This window comes from Bidens hawaiensis, unplaced genomic scaffold, assembly GCF_021521415.1.
Source record: "Bidens hawaiensis isolate Kalapana, Puna unplaced genomic scaffold, B.hawaiensis_p1.1 tig00002414_1, whole genome shotgun sequence".
Taxonomy (NCBI): domain Eukaryota; kingdom Viridiplantae; phylum Streptophyta; class Magnoliopsida; order Asterales; family Asteraceae; genus Bidens; species Bidens hawaiensis.
The window spans coordinates 2,850,001-2,874,608 of NW_027491131.1; the positions used below are offsets into that span (position 1 = coordinate 2,850,001).

A 24,608-nucleotide genomic window follows, 5' to 3' on the forward strand; every position below is an offset into this window, starting at 1 on the left:
CATGTATGATGCCTAGTAGTGTTCATAAACCGTTGTAACCGACCAAAACCGTCTAAACTGAAGCAAGTCGGCTGAGATTTACATAGTTCGTTTCACGGTTTGTTTTTGCTGTTTGACAGTTTATCAGTTTGACCGACGCTTTGCAACTTGCAGCCGGTCGTTAAACCTTTTCTTTTTAGTTACTTATTTTCAAAATTTAGAATATGCAATTATGTATATATATGCATTTTATTCATTAACAAACTTCACCATTTTAAACAAAAATTTTAATGTATGATGACAAGTAGTATTCATAAACAGATGAAACCAACCAAACCGTCTAAACCGAAGCAAGTTGACCGGTCAACTACTTTAAGATTTACGTGGTTCGGTCCATGGTTGTTTAACTTTTTTTATTTAGTTACCTTTTTTCAAATTTTAGAATGTACAATTATGTATATATGCATTTTACTCATTAACAAACTTTACAATTATAAAGATTATGACATGTTGAATGTAACAATTATTATATATGTTTGCAGAAACTAAATCAACCACTAATACTAGCAAAGATCAACAACCAGACATCCCAACCAACTGTCAAAACAACAATTTGCCACCAGAAGAACTTAAAGTAGCGTCGCGTCTTAGGAAATTCGCATTTAATGATCTTAAATCAGCAACGAGAAATTTTCGGCCCGAAAGTCTTCTTGGTGAAGGGGGGTTCGGGTGCGTCTTCAAAGGATGGATTGAAGAGAATGGAACTGCACCGGTCAAACCGGGCACCGGGCTTACTGTTGCTGTTAAACATTGAATCATGATGGAGTTCAAGGCCATAAAGAGTGGCTGGTTCGTAATTATTTCACCTTTTGGACCCGAAACACATGTAGATAATGAGGTTTTGGGTTGGTATATCTGACCCGCTTAATAAACGGGTCACATTTGGATTGACCCGTTTAACCTGTTCGATTAAACGGGTCGACCCACCAACCGATGGCCCATTTAACTTCATTTATTACAACTCAGCAACCTAATTAACATGTTTACAGCTTGCTTATTACCTGTCAACTTGTTGACCCGTTTGACACGTTTAGATAAATAAGTTAAACGGGTCGTGTCCGAGTTACACGATTTTAAACATGTCCTGGTTTCATTAATTAGGTCGACCCACCAACCCGTGACCCATATAGCCCCTTTAACAAGCTTACAACTAAACTACTACTCGCTAAAACCAAACCGAAAACCAAAACTTCGGTTTTGGAATTTTTGAAACCGTTCGGTCTCGGTTTTTGTTTTGGTTTCGGCTCGGTTTCAGCTTGCTTATTACCTGTCAACAATACTGTTTCACACTTGTTGGGTCTTGAAAACATCCTACCTTTATTTTTATTTTTATTTATTTATTTATTTATTTTTTTTTTTGTTGTTTTGTGTTTTTGTCTTGATCTTTTTTGCATGAAAACTCTTGTGTCTCACACTCATATTTGACCACCAACATTACCCTATATATACACCACCTTTCCTCTTCATTTTTCCTTGCTACAACTCAAAAAAAAAAAACTCTCTTAAACATCAAAGATTCAAGGTTATCTTCTTAAGTGTTCTTGAAGGTTTTTAGTCTTTCATCTTAATTAGTTTATGTAGCCTTATTAATACTTGTTTATGGTTGTGCAACATATATATAATATACACCCCTTGTTACCTTTGGTAGTTACTTCTCCGATTCCGGTCGGTGAGGTTTCGGACCTCATAAGGCAAGGCTTCATGGAGGACTTCGTGTCCTTGATATATATACATCTATATAACTTGTTCATACATATTAATCTTGCTTATTTTAGTTTGTTGGTCATGTTTACAAGTTCCATGGTTATGGGTTTTTAAGAGTCTATGCTTCGGTTTAACCGTAAATAGCTCTAAACCGTAAACCAACCTTTGTTACTAGTTTTGTTAAATAATTGTTTAAACATACTTATTGTTAGATCTAAGTTTCTAAAATCATTTTTACAAATTCTATGGTTATGGGTTTGTAGAATCTTACCTCGGTCTTAACCCGAAACACGATCCGAACCGAAAACCGAACTTTTGTTTAAAGACTTTATTGTTAACTTTTGGTTGTAAAACTTAAAGTATTTTTTTATTTGTACATTATTATACAAGTTCTTTAGTGTTTGGACATGTGGAAACCAAACCGATTCTTACTCGCTTAAGACACACAAGTGTGTTTTTTTTTAGCCATCAAGACTTGTATATTTCTTTAAAAATAGTTACAAATTGATTTTTAAATATTTTCTTAAGTACTTGGAAATGTTGGATCCAACTTGATCTCATAGCAAAGTTTGGACCGACAAAACCGAATACTCGCTTAACGTGTGTTGTTAGTTCTAAAACAATGGAACTACATACTTGGCTAAGTCTTATTAAATTTTATTGAGTTATCTCATAATATTCAATATTTTGGAAAGTTGACTTTGGGTTTGACCAATTATCAAGACCCAAACCAACAACCCGAACACTCGATAAAAAACCCGTTTTAGTATCTTTATTCCAAAGGGATTTGCATTCTTGCATTTTATCCACCTTATTACTTAACATAGGTTGAGTAAATATTAAGGTTAGATATTTTAACCCGGTTTTGAGCAAACTTACATTTTTAAAGGGTTATTATTATAAATTCTTAAACAGTTACATTTTAAAACCTTGAACTTTAATTATTTATATTTCTCAACATTTATTTTGTTTAAAGACCTTCAAGACAACCTTTTTAAATTCAAGACTTCTTTTCTTTTTAGGCATTGTGCGTTAAACTCGTCGTTCCGACAAATCCCCAAATTATCATCTTTTAAGTTTACTACTTGAAGGTGAGTACTTCATACCCCATTTTCCATCTTTTATTTTGGGGGTCACATTTCATACTTATTCAACAAAATGCTTTATATTTGAATCTTAAACCACAAATGTAGTTGTATACTTTACCTAAATAATTGCTCGATTTGGTGTTCTATGCTTATATGCCTATGTGTTTATCGCTTTTGGTTGGTGGAACTATAAAATCCTAGACTATTTGGCATCCCCTTATAGCAAAGTGTCGTTAACGTAATGCAATTAACGATAACTATAAAATCCTAGACTATTTGGCATACCCTTATAGCTAGGTGTCGTTAATGTGTTTAGCGATATCTATTTATCCAAATTACCACTTTTATTTATCGTTTTGTATGCAAGTTTTGTGGCTATCTTTATTATATACTAATATGATTAAACTTATGAATTGTTCACCAACCTTTGTGTTGATAAATTTTATTTTATGAAATGTTGCAGGTTTGCATCTTGGTTGATTTATGATTGTGAAGAAAACGACATCAAAGACCTTAGGAAATTAGTAAAAATGAACAATATCAAATTTGCCATATTTTGTGATATCTTGTTTATGGTTATTTTATGGATAATTGTTGTGTGACATTTTCGATGTTGTGAAATGAAATGAGTTTATTAAATACTGTCACTTTAATTAGTGTCATGTGCTTATGGACAATCGTTACACCTCGGCATGTTCTGTCGCCTTTGGTCGAGGTGTGACAAATTTCATATTACACGCTCGAGCTTTGACTAGTTAACGTTTTCTCAAAATATATAAAAATAATAAAAGGAATGTACATAAGTTAATCAATAAATAATAAACAAACTCGACCTTATAAAAACGACTCACAAGCATAACTCAAGCTTTAGAAAAACAATTCAAAACGAGCTAAGCTCAAACCTGATCAAGTGAACACCTTTTACAATAACTCTATAAAACCATTAACTAAATCTTAGGGCTTATGTAGTTCCCGCACTCTCCTCTCCCTCTCCCTCTCCCTTCTATCTTCAGAGCTCGAGTTTTTATTGGAAAATTGTTTCGACTTGTGGAGTCTTAACGAGCCTATCATATTTTTAATATTTTTGTGTTTTATCTCTTTTGGACTTCTATATATGAACTTGACACTACGTACACGGGCTTTTTTTCTTTCTCGTTTAACATACAGCACACTAGCTGAGCTTAGGTTTGTTAAAATTTTTCTCAAAATATAGAAAAAAATAATTAAATAAAATGTATATAAATTAATCAATAAATACTAAGACCACACGTAGTGGCTCGTTGTGGACTCCAAATCAAGCTCAACAACCCCCACCCCTGTGAGCGAAGTTTTGCAGTGGCTCGTTGTGGACACAACAACGAGAGTTGTGAGAGAGAATGGTGGCAAAACTTTTTTTACAAAACTCTTCATTGTTTTGAGGCTTTTTACCACTACCTACTTTTTACAAAACTCTTCATTGTTGACTGGGACGCCACGTGTCGCAAAACTCCCTCATACGCTTAGTTACCACTACACATAGTCAAAACAAACTGGACCTTAAAGACACGACTCACAAACATAACTCATGTTTTAGAAAACGAGCTGAACTCATACATAGTCAAGTAAATACTTTTGGGAAAATGACAAAAATGTCCATTTTGACCATGACAATCCCCAAAGTATCCATACAAATCCTGCCGGTTCCATTATGTCCAGCCCAAAACTAACCAGACCGCAATTTTTTTCTAACCCAATGATCGAGCAACATTTGTCAAAAACATTTCCCGTCAGCGCCTCGTTTTCTGACCCACCCCACAAAAATGTTTCACACGACGTATGCTTTTTTTTCTAGGTGACGGATGGATTTTTCTAGGCGTTGGGTGGATTTCTGATTTTTAAAATCTTACCAAGATTTTAAAAATTGGTAAGATTTTAAAAATCCCTTCATCTCTTATAAGCGTCAGGTGGATTTTTCTAGGTGACGGGTGGATTTTTCTAGGCGTTGGGTGGATTTCTGATTTTTAAAATCTTACCAAGATTTTAAAAATCCACCCGTCACCTAGAAAAATCAACTCGATGCCTAGATTTAAAAAAAAAAGCAGGCGTCGTGTGAAACATTTTTGTCGAGGGGCCAGAAAACAAGGCGCCGACGGGAAACGTTTCTGCTATGCGTCACTCGATCATTGTATTAGGAAAAAAAAATACAGTCCAGTTAATTTTGAGCTGGACATAAGATATTCATTAACACTTTGAAGATTACCATGGTTAAAAACTTTAAATGGAAATCTTTTTTAATTTTCCCAATACTTTTTACATAGGTCAAAGTGACTAAACTCTTTCAACATCATTAAATAAATCTCAAAACTTGTGTACTCTCTTTCTCTCTCTCTTTATTCTTTCTCTCTCAAGAATCTATGCAACTATGGCTCATCGCAGGTATCCATGTTTCTTCAAGATCTTGTTAGACCCATCTGCACCTCACCTGGTATACACACAAACTCATCATCATCTTCTTCTTCTTATTATTCACACACCCACTTATTATTATATATTAAAAACCTAAACTTTTTTTTTTCTTTTTTTTTTTTGCAGCCATTACCACCTGATTTTGTGAAAGTCCACTTGGAAAACAAGATCCCAGAAGACCCAATACTTAGATCTGCCACTGGAGGGTATTCTTGGAATTTAAAGATTAAACAATTTGGTGAAAGTTGGTGTCTTTCTGATGGCTGGGATATTGTGGTTCAAGATATTAATTTAGGGTTTGGTGATTTTCTTGTTTTTAGATTTGATTGTAAAAGGAGTTTTAAGTTGGTGGTTTTTAGCCCTAATGGCTGTGAAAAAGATTTTCCCCCAAATACCCTTTTAGAAAATAATAATATTAATATTAATATTAATAATAATAATATTAATAATAATAATATTAATATTAATATTAATAATGATAGTAGTAATGTTAGTGATTGTGGGATAGTTGATGATGATGATGATGTTGAAGATGATGCTAGTGAAGATATTGATGTTGATGATGATGATGAAGATGAGATGGATGATGATGATGAGGAGGAAGAGGAGGATGAGGATGGATATGAAGAGAAAGATGATGATGATGATGATAGTGGTGATGGTGATGATGATGATGATGATGATGATGGGGGGTATAAGTATATAGATGGTCATGATGGTGATCCTTTCTTTATGGTGGCTATCACTAAAGGGCATAAGTGTATGATGGTAAGATTTTTATTATTATTATTATTTATTTATTTATTTACAATTATCAGATTTTTCATTTGGTATAAACAGGATTTTTATTTAAAGTTGTGTGATTTTTTTTCATTTTTTCATTTATTTATTTATTATAATGAACAAGATATTTTTAAATTTATCATGTGTTTCATTTATTATAAACAAGATTTCAAGAAAAGCATCTGGTTTTTCATTTATTATTCAACAAGATTTATTTAAAGTTATCAGTTTTTTCATTTATTATTAAACAAGATTTATATAAAGTTATCAGTTTCTTCATTTATTATTAAACAAGATTTCTTTAAAATCATCAGGATTTTCATTTATTATTATTTAAACCTACCATTTGTGCATTATAAATAGGAGTGCGCATGGTTTGGTTTGGATCAGATGGTCGGTTTTGAGTTAAAACCGAACCAAAAACCGAGTTTTTGAATTTTTGACCTGTTCAGCCTGGTTTTTTTTTTCAGGTTGGCTTTGGTTGTTTGGGTTTATTTCGGTTTTGTCATTTGAGCTTGAAACTTTTGGGCGAAAAAAAAAATGGCCCAACATTATCATTTGGGGACTAAATCATTTTGCTAATTAATAACTAATTGATTATTATACACTTGGTTCAGTTTTTTCGGTTGAAAATTTTGGGCGAAAAAAAAATGGCCCAACATTATCATTTTGGGCTTATCATTTTGCTAATTAATAACTAATTGATTATTATACACTCAGTTTAGTTTTTTTGGTTTTTATGACATGCAAAACTAAAACCGAACCGTAGGTTTTGTTTTTTACAAAAACATTAAACCAAACCATCGGTTTCTGTTTTCTATTCGTATTTTTCAATTCAATTGTGGGTCGGTTTTTCTGGTTTTGATGCACACCCATAAATCCTTATACAACCTCATTATAAAAATTTATTAAACAACTTTTAACTTACATTTCTTGTGATTATTAATTTATTAGCGGATGCCGGTGGAATTTACGAGGCTGGCCGGAATAGACAGTGAACGAAATCTAACGGTGGCAAATCTCGACGACAAAGAATGGGAGTTGGGTGTGCGGGTTGAGAAACTGCGCCAGGTGGAAAGGTTCTGTCTTTCGTCCGGATGGCAAGTTTTCCGGCGAAGTAATGATTTATCGGAAGGAGATGAGTGTGTCTTTAAGTTTATAAGAGATGAAGATAAGTTATTATTAGCAAGAGTTTCAAAGAGTAAACGGCCGGTGAAAACTCCGGTGAAGGCGAAAACCCCGGTGAGTGAAGTTGTGAAGAGGAAGAGAAAGCCGGCGGAGAGGATTCCGGCGAAGAAAGTTGAAACGAGGGCGGGGCGTGGTGCGAAGGAAGCAAAGAGGCCACGTGGAAGGCCGTTTAAGCAGCCACGTGGAAGGCCGGCAAGGCGAAAATAAGGTGTTTGTGTAATTTTTATTTTAAATTTATATTTAAATGGTCTAATTAGACTAACTATAGGTGATTATCTATTTTTGTTTAGCATGAGATAATATATAACTATATTAATATTAATATTAGAATGAACTAACGTGAGGGGCCGTTTTGTCCTTTTTTCCCCAAATACTCCCTAGTGTACGCTGATGGGTTTAACACCCAGACTTAACGGGATTAGTGAATTTAGGTTTTATTGCAAGTGAAATGAAACCACAAGGACGAAAATCGCAGTTTTGAAACTATTGGACTAAAACCGTAGGTTTGACAAACCATGGGGACAAAAACCGCATTTTACTCTTAATATTAATATTGCATTTTGGGAGTTTGTTTTTAACTACTATAACTGTATTAATAATTTAATATTAATATTACATTACTAAATTAACTTTTTGTTACGTTTTGACGCGCAAAGCCAAGTTGTCGTCGAAATGAACCATCCTCTGGTTTATATGCCAACTCAGAAAATGATAACAAACCTTGAACCGAAATGATCTTTTCATTGAAGGCAAGTCCTGCGATTATGCCCGGGCTTCCCACAAATACTGCAACGGGGCTGTTTTGAACCTTTCGGTTTTGGTTCAAATGCATCGTCTTTGTTGCAGCTTCTTTTGTTATGACCCTTTTCGCCACATAAACTGCATCTGAACTGGCGATCTGTTGAACCTTGATCAAGTTCTGGACAGTAATGTTTTCGGTGTCCTTCACGACCGCAGTTTTTGCAGAAAAAGTTCACCCCTGCAGTTCAAATATATAAATCATGTTGCTTAATATCAGACCAGTTTAATCTGATCTCTAATGAGTAAAATTGGTCGACAGATAGTGATAGTGGCGAAGCTTGGATGAAAATGCCCGGGGGGGGTGGGGGGTCAATTTTTTCGGTTGAAAACGGGTAAATTTTCACTACATATAAAAATTTTCGGGCGAAAAATGGGTACATTTACACGGCTGCGCAAAAAGGGAGGGACTCACTTCGCCACTGCTCATGATATAAGTTATACCCGTGTGAAACAGGTTGGAGGGTTATATAATTAATGGGCTAAATGGGTTGTCAGGTCGACGTGTTTACTTAAATGGGTCGACTTGTTTAATCAAACGGGTTAAACAGGTCAGCCTCAATATGGCCCGTTTAATGGTTAACCCATTTATCTAAACGCTTCAAATAGGATGACGGGTCGTCATCAAGGCGCAAACATGTTAAAAGGTTTAGAGGGTAATAATAAACGGGTTGACGGGTCGACTTGTTTAATAAAACGGGCTAAATAAGTCTGCTTGTATGACCCGTTTAACCCTTTTATCTTTTTTTTTTTTTGTGTTTTATTTTTTTGGAAAGGTAAAAAAAGAAGATAAAAGGGTTAAAGTTAAACCGGTTGTATTTGGCCGACATGTTAAGTGCTTTAACCCTTTTATATAAAGGACTCAACGGGTTAACAAGTCATAATCAAGCTGTAAACATGTTAAATGGGTTGCAAGGTTATAATAAATGGGTTAAACGGGTTGTTGGATAGACAACTTGTTTAATCAAACGAGTTAAATAGCTCAGCCCGAATACGATCAGTTTAAAACATTTATTTAAATGACTCAAACGGGCCAACACGTCATAATCAAGTTCTAAACATGTTAACACGGTTTAGAGGGTGATGTATTAAACAAACAAGTTGTCGAGTCGACCTGTTTAATCAAACAGGTTAAACAGGTCAGCCTGAACACAACCTGTTCTAAAAACAAATCGGGTACCTTTCATGGAAATGCTTCTCTTCTGTCGGTTTTCTGGATCACTAAAAAACGCTTTCATGGATTCTGAAGCTTGCTTTCTTGCATCAGCAGACCCTTTAGATTTCTGCAATGCAACCCATAACAAACAAATGGATTTGTTCAAAAAATAAATAAATAAAAATAATAATAATAATAATAATAGTAATAGTAATAATATTAATAATATAAAGCGCGGTCGTTGAAACCTTTATTGCAGCCACTCTTTGCGCACGGAGCTCAGGGTCCGCATGGATGATCTTCATTCGGTTTGTAAATAATCCGGTTTTGGCATTAAGGCTCTGTAATCACCCAACTAAAAAAACAAGATTAAGTTTATTTTTAAACAAATTTATTTTGTAAAAATTTAGCTAAATTTGTAAGGAAAAAAACAAACTTGCTTTCAGAGATCTACTGATCTTCAAGCGAACTTCTGGCGATGGAGACCCGTATACGCGCCTTGATTTTTTCCTTGTCGATAATTTTATTTCGAGATTATCGACATCATCATCTTCCTTTACTTTCAATGGAGAACTGAATGCAAAATTTATTAATAAAACTGTTAAAAAATGAACATTCATATTATTACTGCAAGTGTAATAATCATAAATGACACGCTAATATACGAAAATAGTTCTCGGGTTAACCCAACCCGTTTTGACCCGTATTAAAAGTGACCCATCTGGCCATCTCAACACAACCTGGTATTGACTGTTATTTAAACCAATCCGTTTTGACCTGTAAACAAACCAGGCGTTCAGTGAACTGTTCGGCGAACAGTACATTTATGTTCGCTCATTTAATAAACAAACGAACATGAACCAATCTTCTTGCTCATTTTGTTAAATAAACGAATATGCACACATGCCTCGTTCTTTAATTTACACTCGTGAACGTTCATTTACGCTCGTTTATATATTCACTTAAATTTTTTAGGCTTGTTATAATTTATTATAGTTTATGAAATTAATATGCCACCCATTACAATTTAGTAACATTCTATTAATCTCTTAGGCCTAACAGATTGGTGTTCAATGAGTAAGGTTCGTTCATCTATGTTTAGTTACGTTCATTTATGTTCATGAACCATTCGTTTATACTATTAACAAACAAACATGAACAAGAAAACTCTGCTTGTTCGTTAAATTCAAATGAACGAAAAAGCATGATTTGTTCGTGCTCGTTCGGTTCATTTAAAAGCCTACAAGTCAAGATAGAAGATGATACATTGACCGAGCTTTCTCCCACGGTCGTTCATCAATCGACTCTTCCCAAATGACGCATTCGCCCTTGCATTGATGACATGTCACCATACCCTGCACTTAACATTATCACTATCAAAACTCTCCGTTTATCGAGACGTGGGACCCACAATAAAAAATGAAAATTTATAAAATTTAAGAACTTGCCTTGCCATTACATTGTGAACAATCTAATCTTGATCTTTCAATGCCACACATTTTACAAGGAGTGTAACCTCTTCCTCTACAACTTGGGCAAGGTAGTTCTTTAATGTATTGACCATTTGGTCCAAACCATGATCTTGGAGTTAAACCACTTGAAATTGATTTCCTGAAATTGTTACATATTAAATATTTTGGTGCAAAAAGAAAAATTTTTAGTGAAAAACAATTATAATAAGGGTATTTGGTATACATGTAATTAATCAAAATTTACAAAAGATTTAAGAAAAAATGATGTCAGTAAGACCACGCGCCGTGGTAACTAAACATAACCGGACATTTTCTGACACGTGGCATCTAAGTTAGCAATGGCTAGTTTTGCAAAATGTGATGTAGTGGTAAAATGCCCCATAACCGCCTATCAATTATTACACAATTATTAAATTTTTTTAACTTTTTAATATAAATAAAATATAAATTAAAAGGCAAAAAAATGTGATTGGCCAACCCCCCCCCCCCTCAACCCACGTTGTGTACACAACGAACCCTGCCCAAAACGGGCCGGGGGACGGTGTGCTCGGTGTTTTGGCCTCGTTTCCATATCCACTACGTGTGGTCTAATAGACAAAGTCAAGAGTCCTACATTTGACTAATAGTTGTCAAAGTCGATATTAGTCTGAATATCAAGGCTGGCTATGAGGCAGGGCCGGATGGTCGACCGACCCCGGCCCGACAACCCGATAGGCCCCATTTTTAAAAAATTATATATATGTTTTTGGAAACTAAAATATTCTTTACTTTTAAACCTAATTACTCTACTAATTTAGGCCCAAAAAGTTTTCATAATTCTCGGAGACGACCCTACTGAGGGAAATCTCAATCAGATCATCAAAGATTTTGTCCCATACAACATTTCTGGATACAGAAAGCCTAAAACATCGACGTAAATGATCATACCGAATAGTTAAAATCAAAACTTAATAATTCATATAATATTTGACTGTAATTAGAGTTGCAAACGAGCCGAGTCGCTCACAAGCTACTCAAGATTGGATCGATCAAACTCGATATTGAGCCGAGCAGAGCCCGGGCCTCACATAAAGCTCATTTAGTTATCGAGCCCGAGCTCGAACTTTGTATGAGAATATCGTTTAGATTCGTCTAGCCCTAACGAGCCTGGTGCAATTCTTTAGTTTTAACTCTTTTGGACTTCTATGTATTAGTTTGACATTGCAATGCCGAGCTTGAGCTGAGCTTTAGCTTGTTTAACTAGCCGAGCTCATGCTCGTTAAGGGGTTTCTCAAAATATACAAAAACAACTTATCTAATTGATAATAAACGAGCCGAGCTTGAAAAACAACTCACAACTGGAGTTTGAGCGTTAGAAATTGAATAGTTCATATAATATTTGACTTTACTTAAAGGTGCAAACGAGCTGAGCCGCTCACAATCTACTCAAGATCGGATCAATAAAAAGCTCAAAATGAGCCGAGCCTTATTAAGCCTGGGCTCGAGCCTACTGCGTTTTTTTAGTTTTAACTCTTTTAGACTTCAACGTATTATAATTTCACATTGCAATGCCGAGCTTTAGCTTATTTAATTAATTAACAAAAATGAAATAAAATTTATAAAATTAACTAAAATGTGTATACATTATTTAATTAATAATATTCGAGCTCTCGTAAGTGAAAACGAGCCTCGTTGAGCTCAGGCTTGGCTCGTTAATAAAACGCATACCGAGGTTGTAAATCAGCAGCAATTCCGAATAGATCTTCTGAAGGATCATAACTCATCTACAATCAATCAATTAATCAATATGATGATATGTTTATAAAAAAAATAACAAATATTAGAGATTAATTTAAGTTACCTGAGATTTTTTGTGATTATTATTATTATTATTATTATGTGGTGGTGAAACTGAATCATTGTTGAGAGATGAATGAATAATAATTAATGGAGTGAAAGTGAGAGTGAAAGAATGTTTCTTTTTATGGTGTGAGAGAAGCCAGTTTCTGAAGCTTTTGTTGGTCTGGTGGTTGAGTTGAGAGCATATAAATGAAGCAGCCACTAGAGATGAAGAGGATATATATGAAGCAGCCATTGGAGATGAAGGTTAAGTTGCAGAGAGAGGTTTGTTTAGTTGGATGATGATGAAGAAGATGAAGTTAGTTACACATTTGTGTGGATGTAAAAGGATACAACTAACTGACAAATAGTCAAATATGGAGTTTATTTTCTTTTTGTTTTTCTAAAAGAAAAAAAGGGTTTGTGAAGGCTTTCTTCAGACAACGCTTAGATATTGTCATTTGCAAATTGATTATTTTTCGAAGATGTTTTATTAAAAAACATCTATGCGAACTTTTTTTTTAGACTTTGCCTATTCACATGGCCATATCTGAGAATGTGAGTGATCTCAAAGGCCCTGTGCAATTAAAAAAAGTGGGCCCTAAATATATATATATAAAATGGCCCCATCAATCTAATTCAGCTAAAATAGAAATACATGCTTAAATCTTTTTTAAAGATAGAAATACATGTTTAAATCTTTAAATTATCTAAAGTTAAATATGCTTTTATTTACAATTTTGGTTGAGTTTTAAATTTAGTTATGCCTTTGTTTAAATATATATATATATATATAATCGAAATATAACAAAGTAATTAAGGTGAGTGTACATGCAATATGGCCTGGCCACCAAAGAAATTAGTTTGATTTATAAAAAACAATGAAATAAAAAAAAAGTAGTATGGGCAACGAAAGGAGCAGTTAATTAAAACAAAGAAAAATGCAATAGTTGGGTCTTAAACTTGAGCTATTATTAATGCAAAGAGAATCAACCAGCTGAGCCAAATAACAAGTTTATTTAAGATTCATTTGTTTTCTTATTTATGATATGTATTTCAACTTTGCCTTTTAACATGGGCCCCTAAAACTTTTGGGTCCTGTGCGGTGGCCTAGCCCGCATTGCTCACGGGCCGGCCCTGCCCATCCACTTTTAAGATATTTTAAGGCTTGCAGAGGGTTAAACATCACAATCCTACCACCCACCACCATACACCATCGGTCAATCCTGCACTACCACCTCATTTCTACCCTTAAGTACCTACAAACTACAAAATCATTTGAAGCACCTACCCACATGTGTAATAAATTAATTATTAATTCATTTCAGTTCTTCAATTTTTTCCATGGAATCAATTTTATATGGCAAATATTTGCCATGAAATGAAGCCATGCATCCTACCCATATTAAATGGCGACGGTATTACCATGTGATTTGGAAGCCATGAGTTCCTCATCCTCTCTTATAATAAAACACAGATAAATTTCATAATTATTTTTCTCCCAACAATAATAACATATGAAGGAAAATTTGGCACACAAAAGACAGATAAAGAAAGAAGATATAGAGGCCCAAACAAAACTTAAATATAGTTAAAATAAAATAATATTAGATCAAGTTTATTCATTATTATACATTAAGACAGTCATTCTCATATGTGTACATAAAATATACATTTGAAACTTGTTTAATATAAAAAAGTTGGTATAATGAAGTTGTACTTTTGGCTTTAAGTGTGATGCAAACAAATAAATAACTCGCTATCTCATTAAATTATTAACGCGCCACATACAAATGCTCTACACGGTTTTCACAGCTCTCAACATAAAACTGGTTATGAAAAGTTACGTTATCTATAAATTTGTTGTGGCTTAAATAATAATAATGTATATCCGACATCAAAACCTAAAACTAAGATTTGATTATGTTAAACAACAATAAACACGTTTTAAAACTCAGGTTTTATCTTACACCTAGCGAACTAAAACCACTAATCTTTTTCAACCCCTTTCGATCCATTTCATTTCTCAAATCTTCAACCTCTTTCCACCTACCCTCTCGGGCATAAATATTCGACAAAATCACAAACGGTATCGGGTTTTCAGGATCCAAATCCACAAGTAACCTAGCGATTTCCTCACCCGTTTTCACATCCGAATGAAAACTACACGCACCGATCAAAGAATCAAGAACCGACCCCGAAACTTCAGGAATTGTCGATAATAACCCCCGAGCTTCATCTATATTACCGTATCGACCCAAAACATCTACCAAGCAAGCATAATGCTCAGAAGTTGGAACCACATTGTAATGCTTCATTAACCTTAAAAACTCCAAACTTTTTTCGACTTTTCCCGCGTGACTGCAAACCGATAACACGCATTTAAAAGTTGAAGCATTCGGTTTCACATTCTCGTTTTGCATCCGTTCAAACATATCAAACGCCGCTTCACTCTCCCCGTTTTTTCCATACCCGGATATCATTGTGTTCCAAATAATCGGATCTCTAGGTTTTATCTCAAACTGGTCAAATACCAAAAACGCCCTCGGAGACCGACCACATTTCATATACATATTAATAACCGCACTCGCAACATATTCGTCATTAATCATATTCGTTCTAATAACATAACCATGAATCTCTTTTCCACTCCTTAACGATGATATGCCCGCACATGTCGATAACAAACTCGTTAAAGATTTCGCACTCACGGGCTCTCCAACCGACTGCATTCTTTTAAACAACAAAAACGCTTCATCGGGTTTTCCAATATTCGAGAGCCCGTTTATCATAATATTCCACGTTGCCGAATCGGGCTTAAGCCCGTTCGACTCTAACATCATAAACAAACCAATCACGTTTTCACCCTCGCCATTTAACATCATCCCCGAAATCATCGAATTCCACGTGATTAAACTTCTTACGTCACGCATTTCTTTAAACACGTCATACGCTCCATGCCAATACCCACATTTCGAATACATGTCTATAATCGCAGTCCCGACTAAACAATAGAGAACCAAACCGACTTTCACAAGCAACCCGTGAACTTGCAGCCCGAATTTCAAATTCTTGGTACCGGAACAAGCAGATAACACAACAACAAATGTAACCGTATTCGGGTCAACCATTTCCTTAAATATTTCTAACACGGGCTCATAAACCCGATTCTGCAACAAACCCGTAAGATACGCGTTATAACAAGCGACTGGTTTACGACCTCTACGACCAACCCGTTCAAAAACACTCGACGCAGTCAACGGTTGTTTGGTACTAAAATACATCGTAACAAGCGAAGTCGCTACATAAATATCGTTTTCAACACCGAGCTTAACGGCCCAGCAATGAACCTGCTGCCCATCTTTCACCGTGGCATCACAACCGGACAACAAGCTAGCTATCGTAACCGAATCGGGCCTAATTTTAAACTCGCTAAACCGCTTAAAAACGTCGAAAGCCTTCTTACAATCCCCAATCTGTACAAACCCAGAAATGACAGCGTTCAACGACGTCGTATCTGGTTCAGGCATTTCGTCGAACACCTTAAGTGCACTATTTAAAAACTGGAATTTAAATGGGAATTGGGTCTGATAAAGGTGGAACTTCATGTACATGTGTATAAGTGATGTGTTGGTGTATGTGTGTGAGTTATATCCGGTTTTGGTGATGTGGGCATGGATGATTTGGCCATGGGAGACTAGTTGCAGGTGTGTGCAAGCTTTGAGAAGGAATGGGAATGTGAAGTTGGTAATGGGGTGTGAGTGAGAATGGAGAGTTGTGAATGAATTGAGGGCTTCTGTGTAGAGTCCTGATGTGACTAGTTTTGATAATTTTGTGTTCATTTGATTGTAATTGCAGAAACCCTAATTGTGAAGCAAGTTGATTAGGTTGATAAAAAGCTTGTGCCGAAGCCTCGAAAAAAGCTCGTTAAGTTATCAAGTTCAAGCTCGAGCTCGAGCGGTGTATAGAAAGCTCACTTAGACTCGTCAAATCGTATGCATTTTTAAGGTTTTGCTTATGTTGAACTTTTAAGTACTAATTTCACAATGTCCAACAAAGCTCAAGCCGACCTTGACTGATTTAAGGTAATACACGAGCTCGAGTCAAGCTTAGGCTTGTTTAAGGTTTTTCTCAATATATGCATAGAATAGTAAAAAAATATATATATAAATTAATTAATTAATAACAAACGAACCGGGCCTGAGCATGAAAAAACGTCTCACGAGCCGACCTCGAGCTTTATATAAAATAAAGGCAATTTGGATTTTAATTAACTTATTTTCTTTTAAGTTTATCCATGATGAGTCTACCTAATCCCACCTTTCGCCTTATTTTTCCCATTGGATCCTGTTAAAATAAACTTAAGGGATTCGAATTTCAAGCTGATTCGAATAACAAATGATGTTTTAGGCCTATCGATAGGAAGGAGAATACGAGTCGATTGATGTCTTGTCTTGAAACATTGCTTCAAAATGCTTGATTTTTGCTAATTAGAAGTTTGAACACCCGGATTGAAGCACCATATCATTGTTTGGATCACCATGATAAGTTTTTTTATCAATCGACTTGTATTTTCGTTCTGATCAAAAACTCTAAAACATCAATTTAAAATTTGGAGAAAACTTAACAAAGTTAATTTTTGTTAACATGAGTCCAATGAGAAAAATATGACGAAAGGTGGGACTTGTAGCAAGAATTTTTTGAAGTGATCAACCAACTGCAAAAGTGTGAGATTATTAAAATCCAATATGTCTTGTATAAAATAAAAGGGCTATTGGATTTAAATACTCCCAACTTTCCCTCATCGACCGGAAACACTCCCAACTAACCCAATGGTTACCACCACTCTCAACTTTCACCTTGTTTTCTTTTATCACTCCCAAGCCAATTCAAAAAATGTCACATCATAAAACAAAAATAAAAAACTAAGTTTCACGTTAGCTTAAAAGTGCCATAAGACGTTGGGAGTGGGAGTCAGCATTTCGTTAGTCTGGAGTGTTTCCGCCCAACAAGTGAAAGTTAGGAGTAGAGGTGCGGTTAAAAACTCAAAACCAGTTTAGTCAACAAAAATCAATTTATAATCGGTTTCTGTTCGGGTTGAAACCAGTTTCTTGGCCAGATTACGATTGGTTTTGGTTCAGGTTTTAACCTGTTTAGGTTCAGCTAACCGGTTTTGGTGGAGAATTACAACCAGTTTATACAATTTCGGTTTCAAACCGTTTCAGTTTTCAGATCAGTTCAGTTAACCGGTTTATATAAAGCCAAAACAAAATAAAAAATATATATACGGGGATCTCATACAAATAAATATATACCAACCTATAAATAAATTATTAATATTATTTCGGTTAACAACCAACACGTCTCCGTCGTGAGTTATTCAGTTACGTTCGTTGGATCTCCGGCGAATATACGACGGATCTCCGTCCGTATGGCACACCGCGGCGGCACTCTCCGGCGGCTTCTGGAACTCACATTCTGCATCACCGGCATTTGGTCCGCTTATATTTATCAAGGCGTTCTTCAAGAGACCGTGTATGCCTAATTCCTATTATTATTATTATTAAGCCTCATTTTAAACCTAATTATGCCTATTGATCTCATTATTACGGTTGCTATTATGTTCGTATATGCATTGTGATCGATCTCACCGTACGGTTTTGATTTACGGTAAGTTATTGAAGGATTGGAGAGTGTTTTACGTTAGGTTTAGCTTATTTTTGAAATTGAAGTATGAAATTAGGTTAGGCTTTGCCTAATATTAAGCCTAATTTTGCTTATTGATCTCATAATTCCGGTTGCTATTATGTTCATGTTGTATATGATCGATCTCAAATTCTCACCGTTCGGTTTTGATTTCTAGCTTGTGAGTTGTTTGATTTACGTTAAGTTGTTGAAGAATTTGACAGTGTTTTACGTTAGGTTTAGCTTATAGTATGAAATTAGGTTAGGTTTAGTCAAATATTAAGCCTAATTTTGCTTATTGATCTCATAATTCAGGTTGTTATTATGTTCGATTGTATGTGATCGATGTCATTGTAGGATTTTGATTTCTAGTTTATGATAACTCTACCTGTGATGATTGTTGTTTGATTTTATGAAGTTATTGAAATATTTAAGAGTATTTTACGTTAGGTTTAGCTTAATTTTGAAATTAAAGTATGAAATTAGGTTAGGTTTAGCCTAGTTTTTGCTTAATGATCTCATGATACCGGTCGCTTATGCTTGTATTGAATGTGATCAATTTGATTTCTAGTGTGTGAGTTGTTTGATTTACATTAAAAGAATTTGAGAGTGTTTTACGTTAGGTTTAGCTTATTTTTGAAATTTAAGTATGAAATTAGGTTAGGTTTAGCCGTATATTAATTAAGCCTAGTTTTGCCTATTGATCTCATGATGCCGGTCACTTATGTTCGTATTGAATGTGATCGATTTTATTTCTAGCGTGTGAGTTGTTTGATTTATTTAAGTTGTTGAAGAATTTGAGAGTGTTTCACGTTAGGTTTAGCTTAATTTTGAGATTAAAGTGTGAAATTAGGTTAGGTTTTGTGTTTCTGGTACAATTGAAGTATAGGATGATTATTACATCATAATAGGGTTGTTTATGAGCCGAACCGAGCCGATTAGCTCATTTACAAACCGAGCTAAAATCGAACATGCATTTTTAGATTGAGCATCTAGCCAGTTTCCAAGCATTAGTTAACTAATTTTTTAGTTTAAATTTTCCTATAAGAAACAAGTCTGAAATTGGATATAAGGGTTTGGATCAAATACAAAATAAATCAATGTGCTAATGGTGAGATTCAAGTAGCGTAATTATATATACAGCATAGTGTAATTGTAGCGTAGTGTAATTACACTACGATGTAATTACATAATTACACTCATTGTATATAAAATTACAATACTTGATTCTCACAGTTAGCACGCTAATTTAATTTGTGCATTAACTTTCCCCTAATTATATATATTAAAAAATACTCGACCCAACCGAATCGAACCGAACCGAGTGTATCGTTGCTTGTGCTTGGCTCGTCTACAAACTGAACTGAGCCAAATGAGCATTTTTCAAGCGAGCGCCGAGCAGTTTGGACGGCCCTACATCAGATTATGGCTATATTAAAATCCGTTGGAGGTATAATAAGATATATTAAGGCTGTTTTTTCTGTTATAGTTTTAAGTATAGAATGATCATTACATCAGATCATGTCTAGATTAATATCCTTTGGAGGTATGTATGATCCTCCGTCACTTTAAACCTATAGTCTAAGATTAACATTCTTACAACACAAACATGCAATTGATTGATCTAACAGAACTTATTGATGGGTGCAAAGCCCTATGATATCTTATGCAATTCACATGTGATTATGTGTTACCAAGTTTGTTGTGATTGTAGATTCAAACAATAAAGTGCTTCATTTTGTATTTTGGAGCTAAGCTTGTTTACAGTTCCTTGACAACTTAGTGGGTGTTTGGGTGAGCTTTTAAAACTTGTTTATTTGCTATTTGTTTGTTGAAAAGCAAAAGGTGTTTGGTAAAGCTCCTCCAAAAGCTTCAAATTGAAGCTTTTCAAAAGCGGCTTTTTGCTTTTCGAAAAGCAAATCAGTAAAAAAACAATTCTAAAAGCTCACACAAACACCCCCTTAGTGAGATTATCATTATCTTTTGCTTTTTATTAATCTTTATTACTGATATGCAGGTCTACTAAAAGATTTGGCCCTAACAAGGAAAGATTTGAACATTTGGCATTCTTAAATCTAGCACAAAGTGCTGTTTGTTTACTATGGTCATTCATGAGTGAGTATATTTATTAAAAGTTATACCATTATGCTTATCTTTAGCCTACATAAATCTCCATTTTAGTTGCAAATATTGATCACTTTCTGAATTTTAGTTGATGGATATACTGACAGTTTGTGGTTGTTAAATAGTGATAAAGCTTTGGGGCAACCGTAAGGGTGGTCATGCTCCTTGGTGGAGTTATTGGAGTGCTGGAATTACAAATACAATTGGGCCAGCTATGGGAATTGAAGCCTTAAAATATATCAGTTATCCTGCTCAGGTATGCTAAAAGTTTATGAAAAATAATATTTTTATACTATAATTATATTAGGATACCATGTGAGAAAATCACCATTTTCTGATTGTGTTATACCTCTGTAGTCATCTCAGAACAATTTCACCCATATAGCCACGAGATACGTGAACTTTGTCATACATCAACGTTTGCTCGTGTATCTACTTTTACTCACCTAAACCTCAAATATGTTCATTCTATTCGCGCATAATAGTATATACGCAAATGACAATACATATGTGAATCTATATGTGATATGGTATCACGTATCATATTAGTTTAAGTCATTATTGATGAAAAAGTCTCATACACGAGTAAACGTAGATATCTGATATAAATGAATGAATATAAGTAAGGGACACCAATTAAAAGTAAACATGAACTTAAATATATGGGCCTGAAAATTAATTAAAACTAGACTAAATTGTAATGCGCCTAAAGAGTTTAGATGACCATGTAAACAAAACGTAAACTAACAAAGATAAATGAACGTAAACGAATGAAGATAAAACAGACATAAATGAATGTTGACAAACAAAAATGAGCAAACAAATATGTGTTCATGTTTGTTCGCTTATTAAATAAACGAACATCCCACTAAACGGTTCACGAACAGCGAGCGTTCAGTTTGTTTACTGGCCTAATGATCCTTGATTTAGTTTCCTAGTCTAATTAATTTAGCCTACAAATACTAGTTTCTCACTTTCTTGTAACCCTATTTCATACAAGAACAATAATATACTAAACAAACGTGGTTCTACAAAAGTATAAATTATCTTTTGAGAATGAGAATCTCAGTACATATCATTCTCTAAAATGAGAATTTTAGCATTTACCTCTCTTCATTATTACTTGCAGGTCCTGGCAAAATCCTCAAAAATGATTACAGGTGAGTTATGAATTTGTTTGGAATAACTATTTATAGCATTAATAAATTATTAATTTGTAAAACAAACCAAATAAGCCATTATATTCCATTACTGGTAATCTCAATTATGTTTTTTTGATTCCTTTTGACATCAAAGGAACTCTTAATGTATCAGACAGTTTTACATTATTACCAGTTTTATTTTATTTTTTAAAATTTTGCTGAAAGTGACATCTTGTTTTTGTTGTTTTAGTGTATATGTATATGTCATGTGGCATATCACATCGGATATGACATTTAATAATTACTTTTGAATATAAGTTTAAAAGAAAAGTTCCTTTTTCAAAGTTGTAAAATAGTTCTTTTTACAGTGACAACATCAGGAATATATATGCAACATCAGATATAATGAGTGATTATTAGAATCAGGTTGCTAAAAATTGAAACAAAAAATTGTGAAGTTTGTTTCAAGTTTTGCAAGTATTAGTATTTTTTGGGATATTTGAAAGCTAAAAGCTAGATACAATTACAAATTTTTAAATTACTTTTTAAATTTAGGGATTTTTACATATATCCCCTCATTAAGCCTTCTTAATTACGTATTTCCCCAATGTTAAAATCCAATTACACATTTCCCCTTTTAGCATGCAATTACCTTTTTACCCTTATTTATGTGACAAAATTTGTTCATATGCTACCCATGTAAGTAAGTTCTTAATAGTTCATTAAGGATAAAATAGTCATTTTTTTAGTTAATTTTAATGAAATGGGGAAATATGTAATATATGTGGTTTAGAGAGAGGAAATATGTAATTGATTTTTAAGATATGGGTAAATATGTAATAATGGAACTTAGGGAGGGGATATATGTAAATGCCCCTTAAATTTAATATTCTTTTCTTTATCCTCTTCCACATAGACATATATCACTAAAACTTTGTCCTAATATCATGATTACAAATATTGACCACTTTTAAAATTTTTATTTACACAGTGATGTTAATGGGGACATTTGTTTATGGAATCAGATACTCTTTTCCTGAGTATCTTTGCAGCCTCCTTGTTGCTGGTGGGGTCTCCTTCTTTGCATTGGCAAAGGTAATAATACATATTTCAATTAATATTATTATCTTCAAAGGTATAAATATTTATTTTCTACTTGGTTTTCTTGTAAGAACTGCAAGCACTGTTATATTATTCAAATGAGTAAATATATGCATTTATATTACTCAGACTAGCTCCAAGACCATAAACAAGTTGGCCAATCCGAACGCGCCATTTGGATACGGGCTTTGTTTCTTGAACTTGGTGTTTGATGGTTTCACAAATGCTACACAAGATTCAATCTCTGCAAGGTATTTATTAACAAGCTTTAAATTTTAAAATTTCAGTTTAGTATAGGTGACAAAATATATGGGGAGTTGGGTAAAGGGTCAAAATAGTCAGAATCTGGATTGGTTGACCAGAAACAAATTTTGTCCATTTTTTAATAAAAAATAATTACCATTTTGTTGTTAGTATGACTAAAATAACAATATTATTTTTATAGGTGGCAATCATGATCCATAGAATGGGTTGATTTGACCAAAAATAAACTTTATATGGGTTCATATACGTCATCTTAATTCAGCCAAACGGTTAAAACGGGTAACTTTTGTAAAGTTGTTAACTTAAAAGCCGTCTAAATGGGTTAGCACCGCTCATGAACATTGTTTGTTTCCACCACATACTTGTTGTCACTGACACCATCGTCGCGGACCCCACCTCCACTTCCAACACCACCTTGTAGTTGTCCTTACCACTAGTCCACTACCGCCACCAAAAAATAGACCGAGTAAACCTATTTTAGTACTTTTTTTCTAAAACAACTTATTCCTACCCATCTCCATTCTGGTCAAAACCCGTTTTGACTCGAACAAAATTGATGATTTTTAATACGACCTGTTTGGACCCAAACTCATTTTGCTTGGAACCCAAATTGACCCCAACCTATTCTGACATAAACCCATTTTGATCTGTGGCCCGATCCTGCCTAGTTTGCCAGGCCTAATATTAATATATAATAATACTTTTTTGAATGAGCGTTGAAGGTTACATGCATTAAAAATACACTTTAAGTAACTTTTGACACATCAGTTGTATACGGATTGACCCGTAACTAAATCGATTTTTTTGGACATCTTTGACCCATTTTTGATATAGCAAAACTTTTGACAATAATAATCACATTTTCTTAATCTTAATGTAGCAATTTAGGAGATCTTTTAACCCGTATTTTATATAAAGCAACTTAAGAGCTTTTAAATGATTTGACCCGTTTTCCATGTAGCTGCATTATTTTTTTACCAGTTTGACCCATTAGATATAACATAACCCAAATCGTCAATATTGCCACCTCTACAACATTCAATATTAAAACTAAACCGTGTTCAACATATTCAACATTTACGCAATATTAATATTATAGGTACCCGAAAACAAATGCATGGAATATGATGTTAGGAATGAACTTATGGGGTACAATTTACAACTTAATGTTCATGTTTGGTTATCCACAAGCAAGTGGATACCAAGCAGTTCAATTCTGCAACAACAACCCCGAAGCGGCTTGGGATATCTTATACTACTGCTTATGTGGCGCCATCGGTCAAAACTTTATATTTTTCACAATTAGCCGATTCGGTTCTTTAACTAACACGACAATCACAACCACCCGGAAATTCGTTAGCATTGTGGTTTCATCATTGCTTAGTGGCAATCCTTTGTCTAATAAGCAATGGGGGAGTGTTGCTATGGTGTTTGCTGGCTTGTCTTATCAAATTTATCTTAAAAGGAAGAAAAAGGCTAAAATGATGAAAAAGAAAAAGAAATTCTTTTAATGGGAAATTATTAATTAATTCTTTTTAAGTGGTTTTGGGGGTGGTTTAGTTTTGTAGGTTTAATAGAGAAAGAATTTGTAGTTATTTGACTCATTTTTTTAGAGTAATTTACTTATTTTTTTTAATTGTTTATTAGTCAATTGTAAGAGAAATACTTGGAAACTATTTTAGTTTGCAATGATTGGTTTTGGTGATTATGAAAATGAAAGTTTTTGTTACTTGTTGAACTGTGTGTCTGATACTGTTCCTTGACCCGTACATCCCGACACAAGGTTAGAATTCTAAAATCA

At 34.2% G+C, this 24,608-nt stretch overlaps 4 protein-coding genes and 1 long non-coding RNA gene across 5 annotated transcripts; 2 read left to right on the top strand and 3 right to left on the bottom strand.

Annotated features, from left to right (window-relative positions):
* Positions 1-5,210: 5,210 nt before the first annotated feature.
* On the top strand, positions 5,211-7,454 carry LOC143619167 (putative B3 domain-containing protein At5g66980). Its single transcript, XM_077091168.1, has 3 exons — positions 5,211-5,295; positions 5,403-6,044; positions 7,014-7,454. Exons 1-3 carry the CDS (start codon positions 5,233-5,235, stop codon positions 7,452-7,454), a joined length of 1,146 nt encoding a protein of 381 aa, XP_076947283.1. The 5' UTR covers positions 5,211-5,232.
* A 533-nt stretch (positions 7,455-7,987) lies between these two features.
* Positions 7,988-10,570, bottom strand: LOC143619168 (uncharacterized). The gene is made up of 5 exons (XM_077091169.1): positions 10,468-10,570; positions 9,642-9,774; positions 9,450-9,542; positions 9,226-9,328; positions 7,988-8,226 (listed from the first exon to the last, which is right to left on the bottom strand). Exons 1-5 carry the CDS (start codon positions 10,551-10,553, stop codon positions 7,988-7,990), a joined length of 654 nt encoding a protein of 217 aa, XP_076947284.1. The 5' UTR covers positions 10,554-10,570.
* An 80-nt stretch (positions 10,571-10,650) lies between these two features.
* LOC143619110 (uncharacterized) lies at positions 10,651-12,600 on the bottom strand. The gene is made up of 3 exons (XR_013151142.1): positions 12,514-12,600; positions 12,381-12,436; positions 10,651-10,812 (listed from the first exon to the last, which is right to left on the bottom strand). It is a non-coding gene; the product is annotated as an uncharacterized LOC143619110 (long non-coding RNA).
* Positions 12,601-14,393: 1,793 nt separating this feature from the next.
* On the bottom strand, positions 14,394-16,335 carry LOC143619111 (pentatricopeptide repeat-containing protein At2g02750-like). The gene has a single exon (XM_077091123.1). It carries the CDS (start codon positions 16,331-16,333, stop codon positions 14,453-14,455), a length of 1,881 nt encoding a protein of 626 aa, XP_076947238.1. The 5' UTR covers positions 16,334-16,335; the 3' UTR covers positions 14,394-14,452.
* Positions 16,336-17,892: 1,557 nt separating this feature from the next.
* On the top strand, positions 17,893-24,373 carry LOC143619112 (UDP-galactose/UDP-glucose transporter 3-like). Its single transcript, XM_077091124.1, has 7 exons — positions 17,893-18,026; positions 20,194-20,291; positions 20,426-20,556; positions 21,430-21,460; positions 22,434-22,537; positions 22,673-22,794; positions 23,907-24,373. Exons 1-7 carry the CDS (start codon positions 17,923-17,925, stop codon positions 24,316-24,318), a joined length of 1,002 nt encoding a protein of 333 aa, XP_076947239.1. The 5' UTR covers positions 17,893-17,922; the 3' UTR covers positions 24,319-24,373.
* The last annotated feature ends 235 nt before the right edge of the window (positions 24,374-24,608 follow it).